The 22,149-nt window shown below is 48.2% G+C and overlaps 5 protein-coding genes across 7 annotated transcripts; all 5 read right to left on the bottom strand.

The window, feature by feature from the left end:
* Positions 1-1,272: 1,272 nt before the first annotated feature.
* On the bottom strand, positions 1,273-4,066 carry LOC131269195 (putative polypeptide N-acetylgalactosaminyltransferase 9). Its single transcript, XM_058271536.1, has 4 exons — positions 3,916-4,066; positions 3,451-3,846; positions 3,217-3,381; positions 1,273-2,847 (listed from the first exon to the last, which is right to left on the bottom strand). Exons 1-4 carry the CDS (start codon positions 4,064-4,066, stop codon positions 1,805-1,807), a joined length of 1,755 nt encoding a protein of 584 aa, XP_058127519.1. The 3' UTR covers positions 1,273-1,804.
* Positions 4,067-5,293: 1,227 nt separating this feature from the next.
* On the bottom strand, positions 5,294-7,279 carry LOC131269186 (putative polypeptide N-acetylgalactosaminyltransferase 9). The gene is made up of 4 exons (XM_058271525.1): positions 7,271-7,279; positions 6,618-7,200; positions 5,976-6,550; positions 5,294-5,905 (listed from the first exon to the last, which is right to left on the bottom strand). Exons 1-4 carry the CDS (start codon positions 7,277-7,279, stop codon positions 5,294-5,296), a joined length of 1,779 nt encoding a protein of 592 aa, XP_058127508.1.
* Positions 7,280-8,047: 768 nt separating this feature from the next.
* LOC131269178 (putative polypeptide N-acetylgalactosaminyltransferase 9) lies at positions 8,048-14,864 on the bottom strand. Its single transcript, XM_058271512.1, has 4 exons — positions 14,858-14,864; positions 10,169-10,297; positions 9,380-10,105; positions 8,048-9,084 (listed from the first exon to the last, which is right to left on the bottom strand). Exons 1-4 carry the CDS (start codon positions 14,862-14,864, stop codon positions 8,048-8,050), a joined length of 1,899 nt encoding a protein of 632 aa, XP_058127495.1.
* Positions 14,865-15,109: 245 nt separating this feature from the next.
* Positions 15,110-18,102, bottom strand: LOC131269169 (serine-enriched protein-like). The gene is made up of 2 exons (XM_058271500.1): positions 18,046-18,102; positions 15,110-18,001 (listed from the first exon to the last, which is right to left on the bottom strand). The coding sequence occupies exons 1-2, from the start codon at positions 18,100-18,102 to the stop codon at positions 15,110-15,112; spliced, it is 2,949 nt and encodes a 982-aa protein (XP_058127483.1).
* Positions 18,103-18,190: 88 nt separating this feature from the next.
* LOC131259374 (serine-enriched protein-like) lies at positions 18,191-21,379 on the bottom strand. 3 transcript variants are annotated; one of them, XM_058260850.1, is made up of 4 exons: positions 21,050-21,379; positions 20,314-20,352; positions 18,660-19,250; positions 18,191-18,373 (listed from the first exon to the last, which is right to left on the bottom strand). In XM_058260850.1, exons 1-4 carry the CDS (start codon positions 21,377-21,379, stop codon positions 18,191-18,193), a joined length of 1,143 nt encoding a protein of 380 aa, XP_058116833.1. The 3 variants fall into 3 exon arrangements, with proteins under 3 accessions (XP_058116833.1, XP_058116834.1, XP_058116836.1); XM_058260851.1 differs by lacking the exon at positions 20,314-20,352; XM_058260853.1 differs by lacking the exon at positions 20,314-20,352 and having other exon boundaries at positions 18,319-18,369.
* Between the last annotated feature and the right edge of the window lie 770 nt (positions 21,380-22,149).

Raw genomic sequence — 22,149 nt, 5'->3', positions numbered from 1 at the left:
ATGTGCGGAAAATCACAAGCTACGCTAAATACGTGAGGTAACGCACTAAAAGCAGCTACTTGGATAATATTATTGAAAAATCAGTCGAAATCGATAAGGAACAAGCATTGCCGTTCCGGTCAACCACTTTAACGATTATTTTCAACGGCTCGCACTTAGAATACATAACTATCGTCTGAGTCAGTTTCAACATCATTGATACGGAAAGTCCGTTTAATACATGTACGCATACGGGCAGTGTAGCTCGAGTAGTGTATCTCGAGGAGTGTTTTAACTTTAAATAATAAAGCTAGCTGTTCCACTTTGGACCACACAATCGGGCATTGAACCCAGTCACGGACTTGTATAAGAAGATTCTTATATCGTTGATAAACTTAACAATTCGTTTCAACAAAATAGATTGTGAATATTTTCTACTGCTTATTTACTGAACTAAATCACGATAATTTATTATAACAGCCACAGCAACTCTTTAGTTAAATTTAATATAACCTGCACAACAACCAACGACAAACTGTGCGAACGTTTCCGTTTGGCGGGACGAGTTGGTTTGCTAACCTTCAGCAAAATATCGGCAACATGCAACCGAAACCTCACGTTTGGTAAAAGATAGCACACTAAGAACTAACTTCGTTTGCGCACGTTGTCTGTGGTTTTTGCGCTTGTGCACCCTTGCGTCACTTCAACATGATGGCACTTCAATGTATGCTTCTGATTATCGTTATCTGTTTCCATTTTTTTTTAAATATTTCCAGACCGTCAAGTTAGTTAAATGTTCTGCCCATTGGTTTTGTTTTTTCTTATGCAGCACTTTGCGATTGCACCGTGATGTTGTGCTTAATGGAATGGCCGTTTTCTAGGTTTTGTTTTCACTCTCGGTACGCTAGAATGCATTAGACAGTGTGTTCTTTTGGTATCCATGAAAATGTATCAATCCTGTTGTTGCACCTACGCTATCAATTAACCCTTTCAAACATTCCAAAATCACTTTACTTTGCGCGCTGAAAACATCAAACGACACGCCAACGACACCGTCGCTGATAACGTCTCCTTTATCTGATATCGATCTGACAGCTGTCAGATCTATCTACGGTTTCCAGGCAGATTGGTTTTCTCATCAATGATGGTCCAGCCATCTTATCTGCTGAACACGGTTGTAATGGTACCTTCATGACACCACTCTGAGTAATTGAGGCATCCGCTACCGAATTGGCAACGCCGGTGCACTGTTGCATTTGATGACGTAGTTAAAAATACTCGACACGAAGCTAGTTTGGTTCAACTTTATCTTACACATTTTATTTTATATACATTTTATATTACACAGACAATACCGCTTCGAATCTCTACACTGTTGGGGCAACTGTCGGGATGTGATGCGTGCAGGATGCTTGTGTGTCTCGTACTCAACTAAATATGCGCTAATGCGTCCCTTCAAACCGCTTCCGTCGCCATTTTCACGATAAAAAGCTCTCAAGCGTTCGTTAGCCATTGATAAATGTAAACTTTTCAAACACATGAAACACGTGATGGCAAAACTAAGCAAATTGACGCTCGATTGATATAGGCAGTACCCTTCTGCCGTCTTTGATGACCTGATTCCGTCCGATTGGGTGGATGGATGGACAGCACTTCAAGTCGACGTGCGTTAACGCGTGATAAGCCTCGACCGCCTCTATCCACGTCGTTGGCGATGCTATCGGAGGTAGATAAGTAGGTGGCGAAACGATTAGGGGCTTTTCGGGTTCGAATTGAGCGTGTGCGATACGACACCGAAGGCTTGAGCCGGAAACCGCGAGGTACGTTAGGGTTTCTTTTGGAACGGCGTAACATCCAGCTCGATAAACGACATGGTCCACCGTTGGGAGTCCCTCTGCGGGTCGCACGTTTCCATCGTGAGCGTAACGTTAGAGGACGGGTTGAGGGCGAGACACTTGTCGTGCTTGACACTCTGCAGTTGGCCGGTATCGGTTTGAACGCGCCACGCCTGGTTGCCCCGTCCCCGATGGCATCCGATCATGGCGAGAGTCGTCCCGGTGTAGTCGATACAGTATCGGTAGCTGTTCAGTTCCTGATAGTAGTTGTGGGCCCAGTACTGTGTCTTCTGCTTGCCATCGCACGGAGCCATCCCGAAGAAGTTACCCTCCCGTCGAAAATCCAAGCAGTAGCTGTTGCCCAGCACGACATTGTGTACCTCTCCGCGGAATGCACCCGCCACGTACGGGCTGCGCATCTCCGGGAAGGCGTTCTCGATGTAGTACCGGAAGTTGCGACATCCGGCCCGCTCCCGAACGGCCTTCCGTTCAGCGATCGGACCGAACTCCTCCTCCAGGTAGTGCGGTATCCCATGGATATCGAAGATCACCTGCTTGTACTCATCCATCCACACCTCCGCTAACCGGATCGAGTTCGCCCGTACCACGTCCTTCTTCTCGTTGCGCAGATAGGGATGACCGGCCTTCTGGATGTGAGCCACTCGGGAGCACGGTACCGTCACCATCTTTCCGCCGCACATCCAGCTCTTCATCGACAGCTCGATGTTCTCGATGCCGTAGATATCGAACCCTTCGTCGTACCATCCGAGTCGCTCGAAAAACTTCCTATCGATCGAGAATAGCCCTCCGGCCATCGCGGGCGTATCGAACGGTTCCACTTTGTTCGCGTACTGCTTCTTCATGGACCAGCGACCCCACCAGCCAAAGTTGAGATCCCAATCGTACGCACCGATGTAGCCGAGTGACTTGTTGGACACCAGCGCCATATTCTTCTCGTCAATCCAGTCGATGGTGGGGATGGCAATAGTGGTATCATTCCGAGCTACCACATCGAGGAGGGCCTCCAACCAACCTGGTAGGAAGATTTTCAAACCAAACACATAAATCTTGTTGTCTTGATAATATCTTGGATCAAATCTTGAAGACGGTTCTAAAGAGTTGAAGACTTTTAGCCTCACCACGGACCTCGATTGAGGTAATCCGATCGAATCGAGCTGTCCAATTTCCTATATTTCACGCCAAAGGTGTAGTCCGGTTCCATTTTAGGTAGCTCTGTTTGATTGGATTCATTCGATCGCAGTCGGTGCTGAGGCTGCTTATCTATATCACAAGTTGTTATTTTGTTACCAGAATTCAACTACCATTCAAAAGACCAATGCGATAATTGTTGAACGAGAATTATCTCTTATCTGTCGATAAAACGGAACCGGATGAAACGTACCGACAGTGCACTCTACGTGTGCGTCCAGAAACGTAATCACCTCGGAGGTCGTATTTTTCGCACCGAAAATCCTTGCTCGAATCAACCCCAACCGGGCCGGTGCCCTGATGACACGCACCTTCTCGTACTGTTGCAGGTACTCGTCCAGTTCGGCTTTAAGATTTGCTAGAAATGTCAAGAGCCGAGCTCAGAATTAAACACCGGTCTCCTGAAAGCCATTCTTTATGTACTCACGCAACGTAGAACTATCGTCGACGAGCACGATCTCTTTCACCAGATGGGCCGGAGATCGGTCCAACACTGAGTGAACCGTCCGCAGCACGACTGACCATGCTTCATTGTAGAACACGATCACGATCGAGGTCTGCGGAAGGTTCGCTATGAAGCGGCCCGGTACACGACACCAAGGATCACGGATTTCGGGTAAACGTCGCCGAACTGACATCAGATCGGATGCGTACTGATTGAAGCCTTGCGTTCTGATGCCAGCATCGACCAGCTCTGAAACGTCCGGGTTGCTGGTATTGGCCACAACCGGCTGGCCCATGTCTCCCGGTGGCGTAGGATACCTTGCATCAAGTCCACGGGTTGTGTACTCGAATCGAAAACCACCGGCACGTTCAAGGTCATCTTCCACTTGCTCCTTTAATCCTTCAGTCGACGGTGTTAGACGTCCTGGAGTAGAAGGTTCTAGCTCACCCGTCTGGTCGCGGTAACGCTGCAGGAGCATACGTCTGGGTGTGCTTAACACGTCCACATCGTACACGTAGTACAGCACGAGCAGGGCCAACGACACTGTCACGCTTACCAGAACGGTCAGCGTGCAGCGTCTCGAGATGCCATTCCGCATACTGGCAGCGCAGATTGCAAACTAAACGTGTCCCAGCGTACCGGACTCCTGGTTGCTTAGGTCATTTCGGTATGTGTTCAGTTGTGCGCACTCTTTCGTTCGGAGTCTAACCGCTCCGTTGCACTACCGACAGGGTATCCGCACAACGACACCGAGATATGGTTTATGCGTCCGTGATAAGGCGTCGGAACGACGACAATCCGTGACGAAAATGTGGGAAGAGTTGACTACAGGGTGATTGTGATATTTTAGTGCTCTCTTAGGAGCTGGAATACCTTTATCCATTGTAATTTTAATATACATAGTTGAAATAATTGAAGGATATTCCAGCTGACTGCAAAAGATTACACAAACTGATTGAATGTAATTGGAACAGTAGAAATAGATAATAAAATGGACTAAACATTTAAAATTAAATGTTTAAATTGACATTATAATTCGATTTTCACAAGCCATACCATTGAAAAATAAAACAAGTAACAAACAATATGAGCCAAAAATCGTAATCGAAAATAAATTATGTTAAATCTGTACATCTTAAAAATACGGCAGCATATATTGATGATTAATGAATAATTTTATATTATTGTTCATAATTAAATATTGTGCCATGTTTATAATCAATTATATTTTCCTTCACAATGCGTTTAATGCTGCTCATTTGTTTCATTTTTCAATCTTTTTTTCAAGTTTTTACTCAATCGAAGTTATGTCAGTTTTATTTCTTTCGTTCCTATATTCAATTACGTATAATTTGTACCCGGTTGTAAACAGTTTTTTTTTCTTTATTGTATTTGATTTCACTTCTGCATTTCACATCACGTTTCGTTATCGACTTCCCCCTTGTTCTGCAGTTTCCATAATCGTAAGAGCACTACTGACGCTGTTTGCTTTGAGGTTGTAAACTACCGATACCAACTGTTCCTACATGATTTCATATTCTAACGACATCAGCATTTGCCCTTTAACGCTTGTTGTCGTGCTAATTGCATTGAGAGTGCCATACCGGGGCGACCCACCGCGAACAGGTGGAACAATTGTGCAAATAATTACTTTTTTATATACGTTTTCCCTCTCGCGGTATGTGGGAAGCTTGCACACACTTTCTTATCTGTTCGATTCTGACGCCTCGCTAAAAAAAGGAACAATCTTGAAAGATTTGGATAAAAACGTACTTGTCCCTGAACATTGCACCTTCTGTTTTCTATTTACAAATTTAAACCCTACTTAGGGTTTGAAGCCTATCATCGGATAGTGCCATTGTTGAGATTGCTGGCTTGGGTCGCACTTGTCGATGATCACCTTCCTCGATGCCTTCTCGACCGCCAGACACGTTCCCTTATGCTTTACGTGCTCAAACACGAGTGTGGTGTCATTATACTTCCACTGCTGGTTACCCTGCGCCTTGTGGCAGTAGAACATCAGCAGCATGTTGGCATCATAGTCCAGGCAGTGGTTATCGTTGCTGATCTCCCCGTACATACTGTAGTACCACTGCTGATTCGGTTCACCCTTCTTGCATCGTTCCATGGTGGCGGCATTCTTGGGCGCATCGAACGACAAACAGTGGTCATCCTGCGTCGCTTCGTTGGTGAATGGACCGTGGCCGGGCTGCTTTCTCAGCAGCTCATCAGTCATCTCAGGGAACACGTTGGCCAAGTACCAGTGAAAGTCTTTGCAGTGCAATCGCTGGCGGAGCTGCTTGCGCGCCGATACGTCACCGAAGTCACCACCGTACTTCAGACCGCCGAACATTCCATACAGAACCTCGGCGTACTCGTCCATCCAGACCTCCGACACGCGTACTGAGTTCAACCGAACGACGTCCTTTTTCATGTTCTGAAAGTGATGGAAGAATCAAATTTTTTTAATATCTCTGATGAGCAGACTAGATGAAAGAGTGACGTACATTCAAGTAAGGATGTCCCGCCTTCTGGATGTGGGCGACTCGGGAACACGGCACCGTCACCAGCTTGCCCCCGCACATCCACGCTTTCAACGACAGCTCGATGTTCTCCCCTCCGTACACGTCCAAGCCCTCGTCGTACCAACCGAGCCGCTCGAAGAACTTCCGGTGGATGGAGAACAGTCCACCCGCCATGGTCGGTGTCGGGAATGGTTCCATCTTGTTCTCCGGCTTATGCACCCGGTCCCATCTTCCGCGCCATCCAAAGTCCAACCCCCAGCCCATCACACCGTAGAACCCGGGGGCACGGTCCGACACCAAAGCGAGGTTATGCTCGTCGATCCAATCGATCGTCGGAAGGGCGATCGTTTGTGGATCTCGCACAACCGGATCTAGCAAGGCTTCCAACCACCCAAAAATGCACTCGCAGTGCGCGTCCAGGAAGACGAGGAAGTCGGATGTGGCATTTTTCGCACCATACAACCGTGCACGGATTAGTCCCAGGCGCTCCGGAACGCGTAGGACCCGCACCATCGGGTAAGAGACCCAGTACTCCTGGAGCTGGGTGCGAAGGTTTGCTACACTAGGGAAAACGTTGTCCATCAGTTGTCTTTCAAAACAATTGACCACTAGCCAGCTTCTTACCGTGAGTGGAGTAGTCATCGACAAGTATGATCTCTTTGATCAGCTCCCTCGGAGATCGATCGAGGATGGAGTGAACCGTTCGGAGTAACACCGACCACGCTTCATTGTAGAACACGATCACGATCGACGCTTGCGGCAACGATGTAAGCAGGCGTTGTTCGGTGGTGCACCAAGGATCTCTTATATCTGGCAACCGGCGATGCACCGGTATCAGGTCACTCACGTACTGATTGAACGCTTGCTCTTTGAACAACTGATCCTCCAGCTGGCGTACTTCATCGGTGGCGTTCTCCAGCTTCACCGGCTTTCCCATATCTCCCGGTTGTTTCACGTTCCAGTCATCGTCCGGTACCTGCGTGTATTGCTGCCGGTACTCAAACACCTCATACTCCGGTATCCTTAACACTTCATCGAATTGAGCGGCCCCTTGGCCAGCGAGCTGCGTTTGCAGCTGGTGCGTTTGTTTAAACTCCTCCAACGTTGCCAGCCGCTCGGAGTACTGGTTGTGGTAAAAGAACAGCATCACCACGCAGCAGAACACAGCAAACGCCCAAACCAGGTCCCTCTTCGAGGTGAAGCATCTCTACAACAAAGAGAAAGGACGAAATGTTACCATCCACCTAGCCACCATTGCACGAGGTGTGTCCACTTACCCCGTACATTGTGCTCCTATGCCCTTTCTACGGGTCACCGAAGCAGAAACACTGTAGCTGGCAACGGAACGACCGTCACACTGACGTCGCTCACCGGAACACTACACAACCGAAGCCCATAAATGATCTAATCGAAATATACAGCTTTATCGATTTTGCTGCCGTACATTTCGATTTATCAGCGTGGAGGCTTTGTACAGTGAAGACCTCTCGATTCCACAAACACACTGCCAAAAACGCAGCGGTAGAAAATGGAAAACGTGTGCCTTTGAAGGCAGAATCGGCGCTTGAACTCCGCCAGGCGGCAGATAAGAGAACAACCACAGGTATTCTTCGTTGTTGATGATAAACCGCTTCACGAAAGAGGATACACACACGTCGGGCTGTGGTGCAGTGTGTATCGAGCCTAAAAGCCAGGCAGCCCGTGCTTGTTCAGGTGAAATTGAGTTTTGGAAATGCTCGTAGTGAACGTAGCAGTCATGGGTAGCACTGTGACCTACACCGCACAATCGAAGCATTCTTGAATGAAACAACAATGGTAAGTGATTGTGCAACGGGTAATGTATGTGGTTATCTTCCATCACGTTCACCCGACGAACAGGTTGATATGGTTTTTGATATAAACTGCGTGGTGTTTGTAATACGAACTCCGTTACACTTGAGACATTTTTCAGATATGACTTGGTTGCTTCTTTTCAGGCACATACATAAATAAATAGATAGGACGTTCCGCACGTTCTCGCTCTTGACCCGCCCCTTTGAAAGCTTCGAAGCTCATCACAGATTGTTCGGCTGATAGTTCTGCATTAGCCAGCGCTGGTCGCGCACGTTCGCGTCGCATATTGCGAGCGTGAACTCACCACCGGTCCACTGTAAGCACCGATCGTACGTGAGCTTTCGCAGTAGAAAGGTCTGCGGATCCCAGGTCCACTGCTGATTACCACCGAGCCCGTGACACCGGACCATGTCCAAGTTTTTGCCGTCGTAATCGAGACAGTGATCCTCCCGGGTGACCTCACCGGTTCGTGTCAGGTACCACAGCTGGTGACCTCCCCACCCGTGACATCGAGCCAAATTTAGCTTCGTCGGCCAGTCCAGACAGGTGGGCTGGCTGCTATCGGGGTTTCCACCGAATCGGATTTCGCCCCGTGTGACGGCTTTGCTCGGATCGAACTGCTCCGGGAATACGTTCGCCAGGTACCAGCGGAACGGTTGGCATTGGAGCTTCCGGCGAAGCTCCTTCCGTGCGGATACGTCCCCAAACTGGCCCCGCTTGTCACGCCCACCGAACGTCTCGTAGAAGTAGTCGGCGTACTCATCCAGCCACACCTCCGCCACCCGGATGGAGTTGCGTTTGATCAGCTTGTACCCTCGGTCGACCTGGCGTAGGTACGGATGGCCCCGCTTCTGGATGTGGGCAACGCGCGAGCACGCCACGATCTGCATCCGACCCCCGCACATCCACGTCTTGAAGGAGAGCTCCATATTCTCGCCACCGTAGATCTGCATACCCTCGTCGTACCAACCGAGCCGCTCGAAGAACGCCCGATGGATGGTAAACAGCCCGCCGGCCATGGTCGGTGTGTCGTACGGGGCAGCGGGCTGGTCCACCCGGGTGCCATTGCCTGATGGGACCGCCGTCCGCCCCTCCCGGCTGCGCCACTGAAAGTTGAGCGTCCAGTCGAAGGAACCATAGTAACGGATGGAGTTCTGCGCGTTCAGGGCAAGTGTGTCCTCGTGTATCCAATCGATGGCCGGAATGGCGATCATCGTTTCGTCGTGTGCCACGTGAGCGACCAGTGCTTCCAGCCAGCCTGAAGCAGTTGCAATTAAACGAGGTGGTTTTATCATCAAATGCCTTTCCTGGCGCCTAATTATATTTGGTTTACTTTAAAATCGCACGCAAATGTATTTTACGGCACGATAAAGAAATATATGCCCCTGCATGTATGCAACAGGTGCTACACTGAAGATTTTTCGGTTAAATCCATACATAGCAGTTTAGTTAGTCTACGTTCAAAGTTTGATAATACGGGAAATGTTAATAACCGTATGCGTTTGTAGAGGTTTGACAAACCTGTGTACACTTTGTAACCGTCCCGGACTTACCGTCTATAACTTCACAGTGCGCGTCGAGGAATGTAAGGATGGATGCCCGGGCAGCTTTCGCACCGATTAACCTCGCCCTTATAAGTCCCACCCGTTCGGGCGACCGGAGAACGCGCACTTTGGGGAACTGCTGGATATACTCGTCCAGTGGATCCCGCAGGTGACTCATCGAGGAGAAGTCGTCGACGAGAAGGATTTCTTCGATCAACTCGTCCGGTGTTCGATCGATCACGGAGTGCACCGTTCGAAGTAGCACCGACCACGCTTCGTTGTAGAACACGATCACGATCGACGAACGGGGTAACGTGCCCGGACTGAGTCCACGCTGCCTTCGCTCCAATTCCTGGCTACGGCACCAACTACTTCGCACGTCTGGCAGACGCCGCCGGAGGGGTATCATATCCGACACGTACTGATTCAAACCCTGCTCGTCCCAGCCTTTCTGCACAAGTGCGCGCACTTCGGGGGAAAGATTCGACGGTAGGATCACCGGCATTCCCATGTCACCAAGCGAGAAATCGGGATCGTCAGGATCGTCAGGATCGACGGGTTCAGCTTCAAACTTGCCAGTGGATTCCGCATCCTCTAGCTCGCGACTTCGAGGATCGTGTTCCACTTTGGTGATCCAAAAGGCAAGTCCAACGAGTGACATCACTAGCACAAAGAACAAATGCTTGGCGGTAAGCATTGTCGCGGGAGGGACGAGTTCCGAAGGTGTTTGAATGACTTTTTATCGACCACGTCACCGACGCACGGTTCGCGGCATCCGCTCCATTTCATCGCACCCACAAGACTGAGGCCGGGAACTCGGACGCGCTTCTGGAACGATAAGCGTCGACGAGGTGACTTCATTCGCACCACACTCGGCACCCCGATTAGTCCCCTGCAGGTAAGAGACGGATGACCAGGTCGAAGTCTCTATGAATAAAAAAAGGCCCATGCAGGTTTTAGAACATGCTTGTTTCTCATTGCAGCTGATAAAGCTTGGTCGTGAGTTACTGATTGAATTAAAAAAAAACTGTAAACATTTCCTTTCCCCCCCTTTCTCGAAACGAAGCGAGATAAGTGGTACCGGCTGGGATATGGATATCGAGAGGAGACCGATTCCGGACAGCGAACACAGCCCGTGCCGAGGGTACCTATGGACGAGTTCCGCAACGCTCGACATTTCGGTGGCCTTATCTTTGCCCCCGCAAGTGTTGATGGTATCTCGAGCGGGCAAACGTTCCATTCTAGGTACGTTATATTAGCGAACTGATAAGAGTGCCATACACTCTACCTGGCCTGGCACCGTACTAATAGACGGTGTTGTAAAAGACCATTTTCCAAACGTTAAAACGATCAACCTAAGAGCTACTGAACTGTGGGAAGTTGATAATAGTGCATACAATTGTTGACTTCAAGTGAAAGTCGGTTCGGTGAAAGAAAGCTCACCGGAATCCCACCATTGACTACTGAAGTTTATTGACTTTACTTCCCTAAGGGTACGAAGAAGGTTGATAGTGCCCGCGTTATACACACAAGACAATTGGAAGCAATTCTACTAAACATGGCCCTGCTTTGTTGTGTTTGACCTGGTTTTAGTACAGCTAGTCAAACCCATCTTTAAATTTTACAACCTGAGGGGGAACGTAGATAAGCGTAGATTCAAGTAAAATATTAATTGCTCACGCAGATAACCGGTTCTGTTGGGTACGACAATGGCCAAAGTAAGCCTGCCTGAAGGGAGAAACTTTTTTCGTGTCTGTTATCGTTTTTCCCTGCTAATACTTTTTGGATAACCCAACAAAAACACGTTATCATTTTGACCGAAAATGCCGCCTCGTAATCTGGACAGCCTAGATGCTGATTAAGAGCTTACGGTAAGTACTCACTTTTATTGTCTTTCACTTCAATGGCAGCAGTGTTTGCACTAAACATTGCTCGTTGATCATTTAAAACCCGAAATATTTCATCAAACTTTACTTAACTTCGGAATCTAAAAGGTACGGGTTTATTACACCGTACGTTTGTTTACATTCTGACAAGATTACGCATGAGATTATAGGGTAGGAAAGCCAAAATTCTTTTTAACAGATTGAACAGCGGAATTAAACGATTATGCTAATCAAAACGTCGCATTTCAAGCAAAAAACAAACGAATTCATTAAGAAAGCCTTTCACGTTCGATAGTTTATTCGTATTGCCAGCTTCATCCTAGAGTGTAGAAGATAAACAGTTCTGGTGACAAACAATTCTGTTGTTGCTAAGAAAATTAGGGCATGTTTTAGTAACATATAATAACAAAATCCTACATGTAGTAAATATATTCATCTGTATTCACTGAGATCAAAACAAAAATTGGGGAAATTACAGTGTGCACTGAGATCAAAAAAGAAATTGAAGAAATGTTAAATCAAGCCGATTGCACCTAGTAGACTATGGAATGCAATTTGCTGCCTTCGAGACAGTCTATAAATCAATCGCAGCATACATACTTCGTTATTAGAGCATTTGTAGCGATTTATTACGGTTGCTCCAAACTTACGCAATGGGTATAATTCATTTGTTTTGCTGTTTAAGAGTAAAAAACGAACCGAAAGAGATCGAATGGATTGACGATTGGATAGAAGAGCTGAATGAAGAACGAGTGGAAAAGCAAAAGGCTAGAAATGTGGTTCTGGACAGAGTTTGGCAGCCAGTCTGCTATTTTAGGCCCAGAAGAAAAGAATTTGTATTGGTAAGTAACAGAAAAACTAAAACCTTCCCTGTGATAAAAATATACATTACATGTTTACGTATTTTCTCTTATTTCCAGGGCTGGCAACCTTCGCTTTGGGATGTTGCCGAAGAAGAAGACCCGAAGCTTTATCCTCAGCATTTCTTGTAAATATCAAAAACATTGCTTACAGCATTGCAGAGCCTTAAGAAGTCAACAAGAAGTTGAATAAAGAAGTTAATAAGTTTAAAAATGAAACACCACTTGCACAGCTTTACTTTTTAGTCAATATATTTTGCATTCCTTTTTCATTCAACATACACCGAATAAATGTGGATGTAGACATTGGATTTACTTTTGGTTTGTTGTGTGTGTCGTATTGTAAATGTGTGTTTTGGTTTACCTTCTCTATTCTGTGTGTCCTCGTTAGGTGAAGTATGATGGATGAGTCGTGTAAAGAGTGCGTTTCACAAATTTGCGGTCCTTGCTAACATATTTGGCAACCAGCACAGCCTTGGCCGTATTCCTGTTTGACACATGCACACACAGCAAGTCTTTCCAATTTTACACTTTCTGGGTTTTTGGGACACAGATTTGACTTTTGGGTGGAACTGATTAGTCTTGGGGGAGCTTGCTTTACTTTAAATATCGCTGGTTGTCGCCCCGGACTTGAAATACATCGAAGATGAATATTCTTGGAAATTTTGGACTTAAATGAACATTAAATGGATGTTGCCTTTGAAGGAGCTATTAGACGGGCGATGTTTGAATAGCATAATGTATAAGACGTTCATTCTGTCCTGCAATGATTCGGGTTCTTGGGGTCCATCGAGTCACAATTTATGTTTCGTATGTTTGACCTGTCTCGAAGGTCGACATCAAAGAACACGCAAATACACATTTAAATACTTCCACCCGCATCCTCACGGCCTTCCCTTTCTCTGACTGAGTATGTGTTTTATTGTAAGTGTGATTGTTTCTTCATCCGCCCTCCAGTTCTGTCCATCGAAACCACTATGTTATCGCATTATCAGTTCAGCCCACCACTTCCGGGCCAGGGCCTGTGCTTTGCCCGAACGTTCAGCGAAGCAGAAAGAGCCACATCGACACGAAAAAAGCGAAAGGATACAGTAATAGCGGTTACACAAGGGTATGGCGCCCTCCAGAGACGGTCCCAGTTGATGTTGTGTAGCTTTTGGTTTCCTCTAGCGAGGAGGAGCTTTTCTTTTGTGACAGAAAGTTGTGTCCTTTTGCTCGTTGACGTTCCCGGCTGGAAAATTCCAAATTTTCTTGCTTGTCCCAACGTCATCTTTTTGCCCTTCCGATGTACTTTGGCCACTAAAGTTGCTCTTGTTTTTGCTGCAATTAATTTCCTTTTCCCTGACCTGATATCGGTAGCAGCTCTACTGCCAACTATTTTATGTTTCTCTGTGATTGACTTTTCAACTGTTACACACCATTTGCACCATTTTCTTTGCCCATCTCCGTTCGCTTTAAAATGAAATGACTTTTAAGAAAACAATAGCATTAAAGATTTAGTCACTGCTCCTTTCTTGGACTTTCAGAAATTGTGTCATCTATGGTGTGAGTGATAAAAATTGTCCATCCGCATCACACATGTGGTCTCCTCTTATCCTGTTCATATTGTTTTAGTGTAATTTTTAATCTCTTCAAAATGTTGATAACACAGACAGATTTGAATAACGATTTGGTAGCCTTTTCTTTCGCTTTGTTCATCAAGTTTCCATTCAATTTTAACTGTGCACAAATACCGGTGTAACACGTTGTTTTTTAAACTTTTCGAATTACGAATTAGGGAGATGTAACATTTCTACGAATTTCCACGTACCGTGCCCTACTTCTCTTACGGTTTTGTAATTGTTTGAGGAAGAAAAACGAGTTAAACAGTCGTGCACTTGGGTGAAGGAGCTATAACAGGAGTAGATTTGATTCAATTTATTTCCAGTACGATTCTAACAATCGTACCGTTGGATTCATTTGTCTCGTGTTTTCATCATGTTAATTTTCCATTTTCATTCATTCGATCCGTTGTAACAATTAGTTTTGATTCCATCGGTAGAAGATTTGTTCCGCTATGCTTCACTACAACAAACTCTCTTACTCTTGCCCGGTTTCGTATTTTCTTTCACGCTTTTCACGCGATAAGCGCTGCTGATATACCTGAGGAGGAACGTGTTTGTTTTTTTTCCAACGTTGCTTCAACTGTTGGGAGCGTATCAGTGGGAAATGTGCAATCGATCGTAATTACTATCAGGTGAGATAACCGGACACCAATCTTATCCTGCAGCAGGTTTAATTCTGTCTGTTACTATTATTAGAATAATTATTTGAACACCTTTCGTTTGTAGGAAGTGTGTGTGCGCACGCGCATAAGAGTAAAAAGGAAGATGATTATTACTGGCCATCCGAGATTAGCCACGTTTTGCAGGGTTGAGGAAGGTTGAATTTTTGATTCAAATATGTTGAAAATATTTTATTTCCATAAAAAACCAGCTTGAATTGTTTCAAACTTGCTTTGGAATGCGTCACACGCTTGTGAGGAGGTCAAATACAATCAATTTTGTTGGAAGATAAACCGGGAAAAACATTTCGAAGTTTAAAATGTCTCGAAGTGATTGATATAAACATTAAGAAATATTCTGATACACTGACAAACGCGCTATGCGTATAAAATTGTAACTATTTTAAAGATTGCTATTTCATATGTTATGGTATTAAAAATATAATCAAAAGCGAAAATTGCTAAAGAAAATACATACTTGACATAATTCTTCCTAAAACAAAAACATAAGCAATTTCAATAAGATTCGTCAATAATGTTTTCTTTTAAAATAACAAACAAAACAGAAAAGCTTTTAACTTAATTAGGTACAATTTGATTATCAAAATTAGCAATTCCTTCATTGCGATCAAGTAACCCGTTGTAATTCTTCTTTACTTGTCCCTCTCGTCACGATATTGATTGCCACTTTCGAGCAGTTTTTTTGTTTGTTGACTGCCACGACAGTCCTTTAGAAGCTCTTGCCGATTTCGAGCAGTTTCTTGCGGCGACTGTCGCGCCGCTTGTGGCGTCCCTCGGCCTTGTCCCGCAGCTGGCGTCTCTCCGCCGACGGACAGATGGCGTCGGGCGAGCTGTCCACCTTCTTCAGCACGATCCGGAACGTGAACGTGTGCTTCGGGGAGGCACTGGCGGCGCGGCGCGGTGACGGCGGTTCGAACTCGCTACCGCTCGACGTGTCCAGGTAGCAGGACGACAGTCGACCACCGGATCCACCACCGCCGGTCGCTCCACCGTACGCTCCCGCTCCCGCCGGCACCGAGGGACGCGGCTCGAAGATGGCCGCGCAGCGTTTATCGGTGCAGAGGAAGCGGGGCGATTCGTTGGAGGACTTGCGCGGAGGCAGCGGGAAGTGCTGTTTCCCGTCGGTGGAGGAGTAGGGGCTTTTCTGGAGCGGGGTCGGATGCTGCTGGTGTTGCTGATGCTGATGGGGATGGTAGTGAGGTGGCGTCGGTTCGAAGATCGAATCGTAACTATCGCGGGAACTGAAGTTCGACGACGTTTGATTGGAGAGCGGCGATTTGGCCCGATGTGGTGCGGAGTAGTGGGTCTTCATGCCGCTGCCGGTGGCAAGCCCGCTGAGGCCACCGACCACACTACCCGCCACGCCTCCGCCGGATCCGGAGCGACCGAGGGAGTCCCGGCAGCGACCCGGTTCCGAGATCTGCTTTCTCGTTGGAGCGCGCGTGCTCGAGATGACGGAGAACGCCGAGCGGGGACTGGTGGAGCGATGTTGCTGCGGCTGTAGCTGCGATGGGTGGTGGTAGCTGTCCGCTAGGTCAAAGTGTGTCTCGAGCGAGGACTTGCGTCCCTCGGGGTAGCTCGAACGCTGGAATGTCTCCGCGTCGACGAGTTCGATCGAGGACTTCCTTATGTCGTACGGTGAGAGCGTCTTCTCGCCGCGTTGCGAGTTGTCCAGCTCAACCAGCTCGAAGCTGGAGTTCTGGTCCTCGTAGCTCGTCGACTGATAGCGCGAAATGTCGAAGCTGGTGTCCATGGACGAATGTCGATCGCCCGATACACTCGAGCCCGGCATCCGATCGGTCGTGTCGATCATCTCGAAGCTATCACCCCCGGAATCCAGCCGACTATGATGCGTACCTTCATGGTCGGTGTCACTCAGACTTCTCAGGTTCTCGAGGAACGGTGATCGCGGGGGATCGAATGACGCACGCCGCGATGGTGGCTCGATCTCGAACGTCGGACATTGGATAGCGTCCGGTTCACGGCCACGGCCACCATCCTCACCGGCCTCATCGATCGGCTCCTGACGGGTGAAGAGCGCTTCGAGCGACTTCTTGATCTCACTCACCGCGGCCACCTTCAACCGGCCGCCATCGCGCTCCCCCTCGTCACTATCCTGCGACCCGCGCGGACTTTCCTCCTCCCGAATCTGATCGTGCTTGATGTACGACTCACCGACCTTCTCGAAGTGCACACTCTCCAGCACCTCGAAGGCGGCCGCGTCGGCACCCCCGAGACCGGGTAGGATCGATACTGCCGCTCCATCGCTACTCTCGACATCGCTCACCTCGTCGCCGCTCGAACGCTTATCCCGTCCCCGCTTCCCGTCCGCGTGGCTACTCTCCGTGCCCATGCTGACCCCTTGCGAGAGTTTCTTGAGCGACTTCAACGACATCTTCGAACCGACGTTCTTCCACTTCAACGACGACATCAGCGGTTCGAAGGCGATCTCGGACATCTGCTTAGTGATCGCATTTCTTCCGGCGCAGCTCGACGACGCCTGAATGCTGGAGAAGGTGCTCTGACGCAGCAGAGGCGCGCCCGTTGTCGACTCCGTTCGTGTGAACGCCGCCGTAAACTTGCTCGTGCGCGTCGTCACCTTCTTGGAGGGTTTGCGCACGAACGCCAGGATCTCCTTCATGACGCTCGTTTTCTCTTTCTTCTCCGGTGCGCTCCCGGATGCACCCGAACCAGACCCCGAACCCGATCCGGACCCGTTCCGGCTGGTGCTGCTGCCCGGTTCCGGCTTCATCGGGCTCTTGGGACTCTTCGGACTCTTCGGACTGCGGCGACCCGTTTCGATCGACTTCTGCACGATCTCGTACGTCTCCGAGGGGTTGGAGATGGTGATCGGCGGGATGGTGCCGAGGGTGGTGGGGCTGGTGCGCGCCGACCGGGACTCACCGGGCCCGTAAAGGCTTCCGCCGAGTCGGGACCCGAACCCGACCGGGCTACGGCTGCGCTCCGGAGGTAGATGGATGGTTGGACTGGTACGCCGTTCCACCGACTGGTGACTGCTGAGCGAGTTCGGGCTGAACCGCTCCTGCTGACTCTGCAGCAGCTCCGAGTACTCGGACTGGAGGTTAAAACCGAGTGGACTACGGCGTCCCGAGGGCGATCGTAGCCCGGAAGGCGATCGCAGCCCGGAGGGAGATCGCAAACCCGATGGACTACGACGCCCGGAGAAGGACATGGCCGTGGGCGAACGGCGATCAAAGCTGGACGCGTACATCTGATCGGTGATCAGCAGATTCGGACTCTTGGGACGGCCCGAGGGACTGCGATCGTTCAGCATGCTACTGGGACTCCGCCGACCCTGGCTTAGGTTGAGGGACGCACCGAGGCTACTCTTGCGTCGGTGCGACGACCGGAGCGTACCCTGGCGCGACAGGCACGGACTCTTGGCCGAGCCGATCGAGCTGCGGTGCTCCAGGTGGGTCATACTGCCGACCGGTGACTTCGGTAGCGACTGCGGTGGCTGCGGACTGCGCCGCTGTTGCTCGCCGGCGCTAAAGTTCCACGGCGATATCTGACCGCCCTTGGAGCTGCGCTCCGAGGGGCTGCGGCGTGTGCGGAAGCTCTGCGACTTCGCCTTGCGGATCTTGGGCAGCGAGCGGGAACTGTCGGAACCACCGCCCTGGCTGCCGCGCGGCTGATGGAGGTGTTGGCTGTGGTGATGGTGCTGCTGGTGATGGCTGCCATGGTGCGAATGGTGATGGGAGGACGACGACGATCTGCCATGGTGGGAGGACGACTCTGGAGTTGGAGAGGAGGGGCCGTTGAGCCTCTGTTAGTTGCTGTGAGGTGGTCCACTAGCTGGATCACTGCTGCCACTAGAGCTAAGCGTCGTGTTCGAGCCGTACGGGTCGAGCGAACTCTGCACGGACATCGAGCGCCCGTGCGACTGGCGCGCCCGCCTTACTCGGCTGGAGTTGGGGGAGAGCTTTCCGGGGTCCACACTTGCTGGGTCTGCCTGAAAGGCACGGAAGTTAGCACGAATGGTAGAGGGGTTCAAACTGCGATGCACACACACAGAGAACTGCTCAGAAAACCGTCTGGTCTATATCTGGTATTAGATGTACAAACTAGGATTCTTTTCGATTTCCTAGGAATCGATCCTAGGAACTGATCTATAGTAAGAAAGTTTGTTTGAACATTTCAACATTCTAGTGTCTTGGTTGTACATCTAATATCAGAGTATGAGTCCTCCAAAAGAGACGGTAAGATCCCTTTAACCCCTCGTTCCGCGAATTACTCACCTGGTACGCAAGCGCGTTCATAATGATCGAGTACGGCACCAGCCCGAGCGGATGCACCTCGCGCATCAGCACGTTCGCCGGAATCTTGTGGAACTGAATGTACTCCAGGAAATTCCCGATGACCTCCTTCAGCGGCGTGTTCTGGTTCGAGTCGCAGTACTTCTTGCTCCACATGAGCGCCGCCTGGAACTTGGTGAACTCGTCCGCCCGCAGCTCCTCGCGCGCCAGTATCAGCCGGACGACGTGCTGCGGCAGGAGCGTAAAGCTGCCTAGATTCAGCACCTCGTTGCCGTGCTCGTCGACAAACTCCAGCACCTTCTGCACCAGGCTCTTGGTGCACTTGTACTGGATGTAGCGCTCGGCGGACGCTAGCAGTGCGCAGACCGTGTCGACGTTGATGCAACACTGCACGAACCCACCGCACGCCCGCCGCAGCTCCTCCAGCCCGTAGTAGTCGGCGGCGTTCATCACACCGAGCAGGGTGCGCGGCTGCAGCGTCACGCAGCCCGTGTGGATGTACTCGATCAGCTGCCGGAACACGTCCGGTTCGAACTCCTCGATGATGAGCGTCTGGTGCTGCTGGCCGGCCGGCTAGCCGTCAGGTCGCCACAAACGAAGAGAAGGAGGAGGCAAGCGAGAGATAGAGGAGGAGATAGAAAGAGAGAAAAAAAGAAGCAAACGGAATACCGAAGCTGTTACTATCGTTTCCATCTGGACCGGCTACCTCTTCGACTCGCAAACCGCAAAGGACGATAGAACGAAAACATTCACCAAAAAACCGTGCGGAACGCGGGGTAGAGATCGATTGATCCGCGACCGACCCGGCAGGAAGAAGTGAGCACGTTCAAAAGGGATAACACCAAAACCAACGAGTGTGTGTGTGTGTGTGAGTGGTTTTTTGTTCGATAACAACAATATCCACAAGTTGTGCCAATATTTGGTTCTGCAATGCATAGTGAAATAGTTCGACGTGAACCACCTGTGTGAGTTGAGCAGTAGTAGTGAGGTGAACTAGCACAGTGAGATGAGAAGAGTAACTACCGACTAGATGAGTCAGGCAGAGAGCTTGTTTTAGAGTGAAAGCAGTAATGAAGCAAAAGCGTTGACCAAATTAGTAAGTAGGCTGTGAGGTAAAGAGCTACAGAACGTTTGAAAGCAAAGGAAAACAGTTCAACATGCAAAGGTATTAATCGATTCCAGCAACCTAATTTCATGTTTAGTGTTTTTACGAACGATGCTATCTATTCATAAATTAACGTAAATAGTTTAGTTCTAGGTTTGGACATCACAATAACATTAAAGTTTGCCACGCTTAGTTTGAGGCTTTGATAGTTTTTTTATTCCTAGAAGAAATGTTACCTAAACAACGTACGAGCAGCAAGCAATTGCATTCCAATGCTCTATAATTCATGCAAAAACAGTACAACTGAGCGAAAAGCTCGTCGTACGCAAGTGAAAGCAGGAAATACTGGATAGTCAAGACGGTAGCAGAAAGGTTTCGGACAGATTGCGAAAAAGAGCGTGAAACAGTGAAAGATGTTGGAAGGATGGAGAACAACGAGAGCGTGAGCAAAAGAGGCAAGAGTTCTAACGAAGAAGTTTCTATCGAGTTTGGCACTTGTTCGGTTTTGTTGCCACTACAAATTTATTTTACCTCCGCAATGGGCGCTAGTTGCTGATTGAAGCCGCTTCTCTACAGGTTTGTTTTTTTATTTTGTGATGCGTTATTTGATGGACATTTTTTTTATAGTTTCATGTGGAGGGGGTCCATGGTGGTGTGGTTTGTTTTTTTGTGGTTGTACACCACCCTCCCACGGGACGGAAAATTGGAAGCATGTCGGTCGAACGGGTGAAAAGCAGTCGGCGGGTGGGAAAGGAGTTAAGCATATTTTTGATGTTTTTTTTTTTGTGTAAAGCAGGAGCATTTTTTTTTGTTCGCACGATCGGTACACATATAGAGGTGGCGTTTTAATTTTGTTTTTAAATAATGGCACACGAACGGGGTCGAGTTGGTGGGAGAGACAAAATAGACAAACGGTATTGGTATTTTGAATTATTACTTTGTAACGGTTTATTTACATGAAATCAAGGTTATCTTTGTTATAAATGGGAAACCAAAGGAGAACACAAAACATGAGTAAAGCAATAAACTTAAAGAACGAAATTGAAACACGGGAAACACGAACACCCGAAAGCAGAAATTTATTTACAGGAGATGAAGTTTTACAAAGCAGCAACGAAATGTAAAAGTTTTAATCAAAATTCGTTAACCATAAGCTATAAACCTGGAGAACTTAGGAACAAGGAAGGTGGAAACACTTTCCAAATGAAACAAACAAACGAAACCAGTAAAAGGTGTCGTGTGGCATGTCCGGCGCGTCGTGACTCACCTGTTGCGCCGCGTTCTGCAGATTGAGCAGCGGCTCGGAGGAGCGCTTTAGGAACAGGCGCAGCTTGTTTTCGCGCGGCGGCGGCTCCTTCTTGCGCTGGGGCGACGGGGCCTGATAGAGCATCTTCTGGAAGACGCGCGAGCGGGCCGCCAGCACCGCCTTGACCGCGCACACCGGCTCGCGCGTCTCGCCCACCAGGAACGTCACGTCGCACAGCTCCGGCATCGAGGCGAGGAACTTCATGTCCTCCGCCAGGCCGGACTTGTTCTCGAACGTCGAGAGGTCCGGCTCGGCGTCAGCCATGCCAGAAAGTGGCAACACTTCAGGCATAGCTGTAATTTCTATTGCTGCAAACGATAGAAGCGGTCGGTTAGTCAGCAAATTTACATATACAAACTTTAACATCCAACGATTCGTCTTAATATGTACGCATTTGAACAGGTCGTGCAATTAAGTGAATGTTTTGAAATGAAGACTCCAAGTTCAGTATTAATCAGATCATCGTAGTAATTTTGAGAAAATAAAACTCTGCTTTGCCATTTAAAATATGTTTTTTTTTTAAATCTTGTTGGTTTAAACCATTTTGTGTTGTAACAAAACAGATATTATTTATGATTTATTTCTAAGCCAGAATATAATCAGCAAAGTTTTATTTTTAAACACGATAAATATCTTTTTCTTATAGAAATATAGAAGCATTTTATATATTTCTCGATCAAATTATGTTGAATAAAAGCATGTTTTGTCGTGTATGCGACTTTCCTTCACTGTTAAGAAATATTCAGTCTGTTTTTAATATACTTCCGTTACTATTTAAAATTACTGATTTTATCAATGTAAAACATTTCAAATTATTTACACATCCATTTGCCCTTCTTAGCCAAATGTTATGGTTTTGTGACTTTAGCAAACACTCCATTAGAACTGCCATCAGAGAGTCAATTTAATTTCACATTTTGCAACTATCCCATACGAAGGAAAAAAACAACATGGTTGCAACATATTCAATCGAAGTGAGCAAACTTTCCACTCGATACGCAACAGTTGGTTCAATCAAGAAGATGGCCTCGCGTTTCAATGAAATCCCTGCAGCGTGTCCG

Source organism: Anopheles coustani, chromosome 3 (genome assembly GCF_943734705.1).
Source record: "Anopheles coustani chromosome 3, idAnoCousDA_361_x.2, whole genome shotgun sequence".
In the NCBI taxonomy this organism is placed as follows: Eukaryota; Metazoa; Arthropoda; class Insecta; order Diptera; family Culicidae; genus Anopheles; species Anopheles coustani.
This window is presented reverse-complemented; position numbering and strand designations above follow the sequence as displayed.

Excerpts from the sequence above, each read along its gene's own strand:
- LOC131269195 (XM_058271536.1), bottom strand. The coding sequence starts at position 4,066 with ATGCGGAATGGCATCTCGAGACGCTGCACGCTGACCGTTCTGGTAAGC. Across the intron at positions 3,847-3,915 it reads GCGTTACCGCGACCAGACGG|ATGACCTTGAACGTGCCGGT; the intron begins GTGAGCTAGAAC and ends AGCAAGTGGAAG. Across the intron at positions 3,382-3,450 it reads CGACGATAGTTCTACGTTGC|CAAATCTTAAAGCCGAACTG; the intron begins GTGAGTACATAA and ends TGACATTTCTAG.
- LOC131269186 (XM_058271525.1), bottom strand. Across the intron at positions 6,551-6,617 it reads CGATGACTACTCCACTCACG|CAAACCTTCGCACCCAGCTC; the intron begins GTAAGAAGCTGG and ends TCCCTAGTGTAG. Across the intron at positions 5,906-5,975 it reads CGGGACATCCTTACTTGAAT|AACATGAAAAAGGACGTCGT; the intron begins GTACGTCACTCT and ends CATCACTTTCAG.
- LOC131269178 (XM_058271512.1), bottom strand. Across the intron at positions 10,106-10,168 it reads GAGTTCCCGGCCTCAGTCTT|TCATTCAAACACCTTCGGAA; the intron begins GTGGGTGCGATG and ends GTCGATAAAAAG. Across the intron at positions 9,085-9,379 it reads GCACTGTGAAGTTATAGACG|GCTGGCTGGAAGCACTGGTC; the intron begins GTAAGTCCGGGA and ends CAACTGCTTCAG.
- LOC131269169 (XM_058271500.1), bottom strand. The coding sequence starts at position 18,102 with ATGGCAGCCATCACCAGCAGCACCATCACCACAGCCAACACCTCCATC. Across the intron at positions 18,002-18,045 it reads ACACCTCCATCAGCCGCGCG|ATCCGCAAGGCGAAGTCGCA; the intron begins GCAGCCAGGGCG and ends TCGCTGCCCAAG.
- LOC131259374 (XM_058260850.1), bottom strand. The coding sequence starts at position 21,379 with ATGCCTGAAGTGTTGCCACTTTCTGGCATGGCTGACGCCGAGCCGGAC. Across the intron at positions 20,353-21,049 it reads TGCAGAACGCGGCGCAACAG|AGAAGCGGCTTCAATCAGCA; the intron begins GTGAGTCACGAC and ends ACAAACCTGTAG. Across the intron at positions 18,374-18,659 it reads TGAACGCGCTTGCGTACCAG|GCAGACCCAGCAAGTGTGGA; the intron begins GTGAGTAATTCG and ends CGTGCCTTTCAG.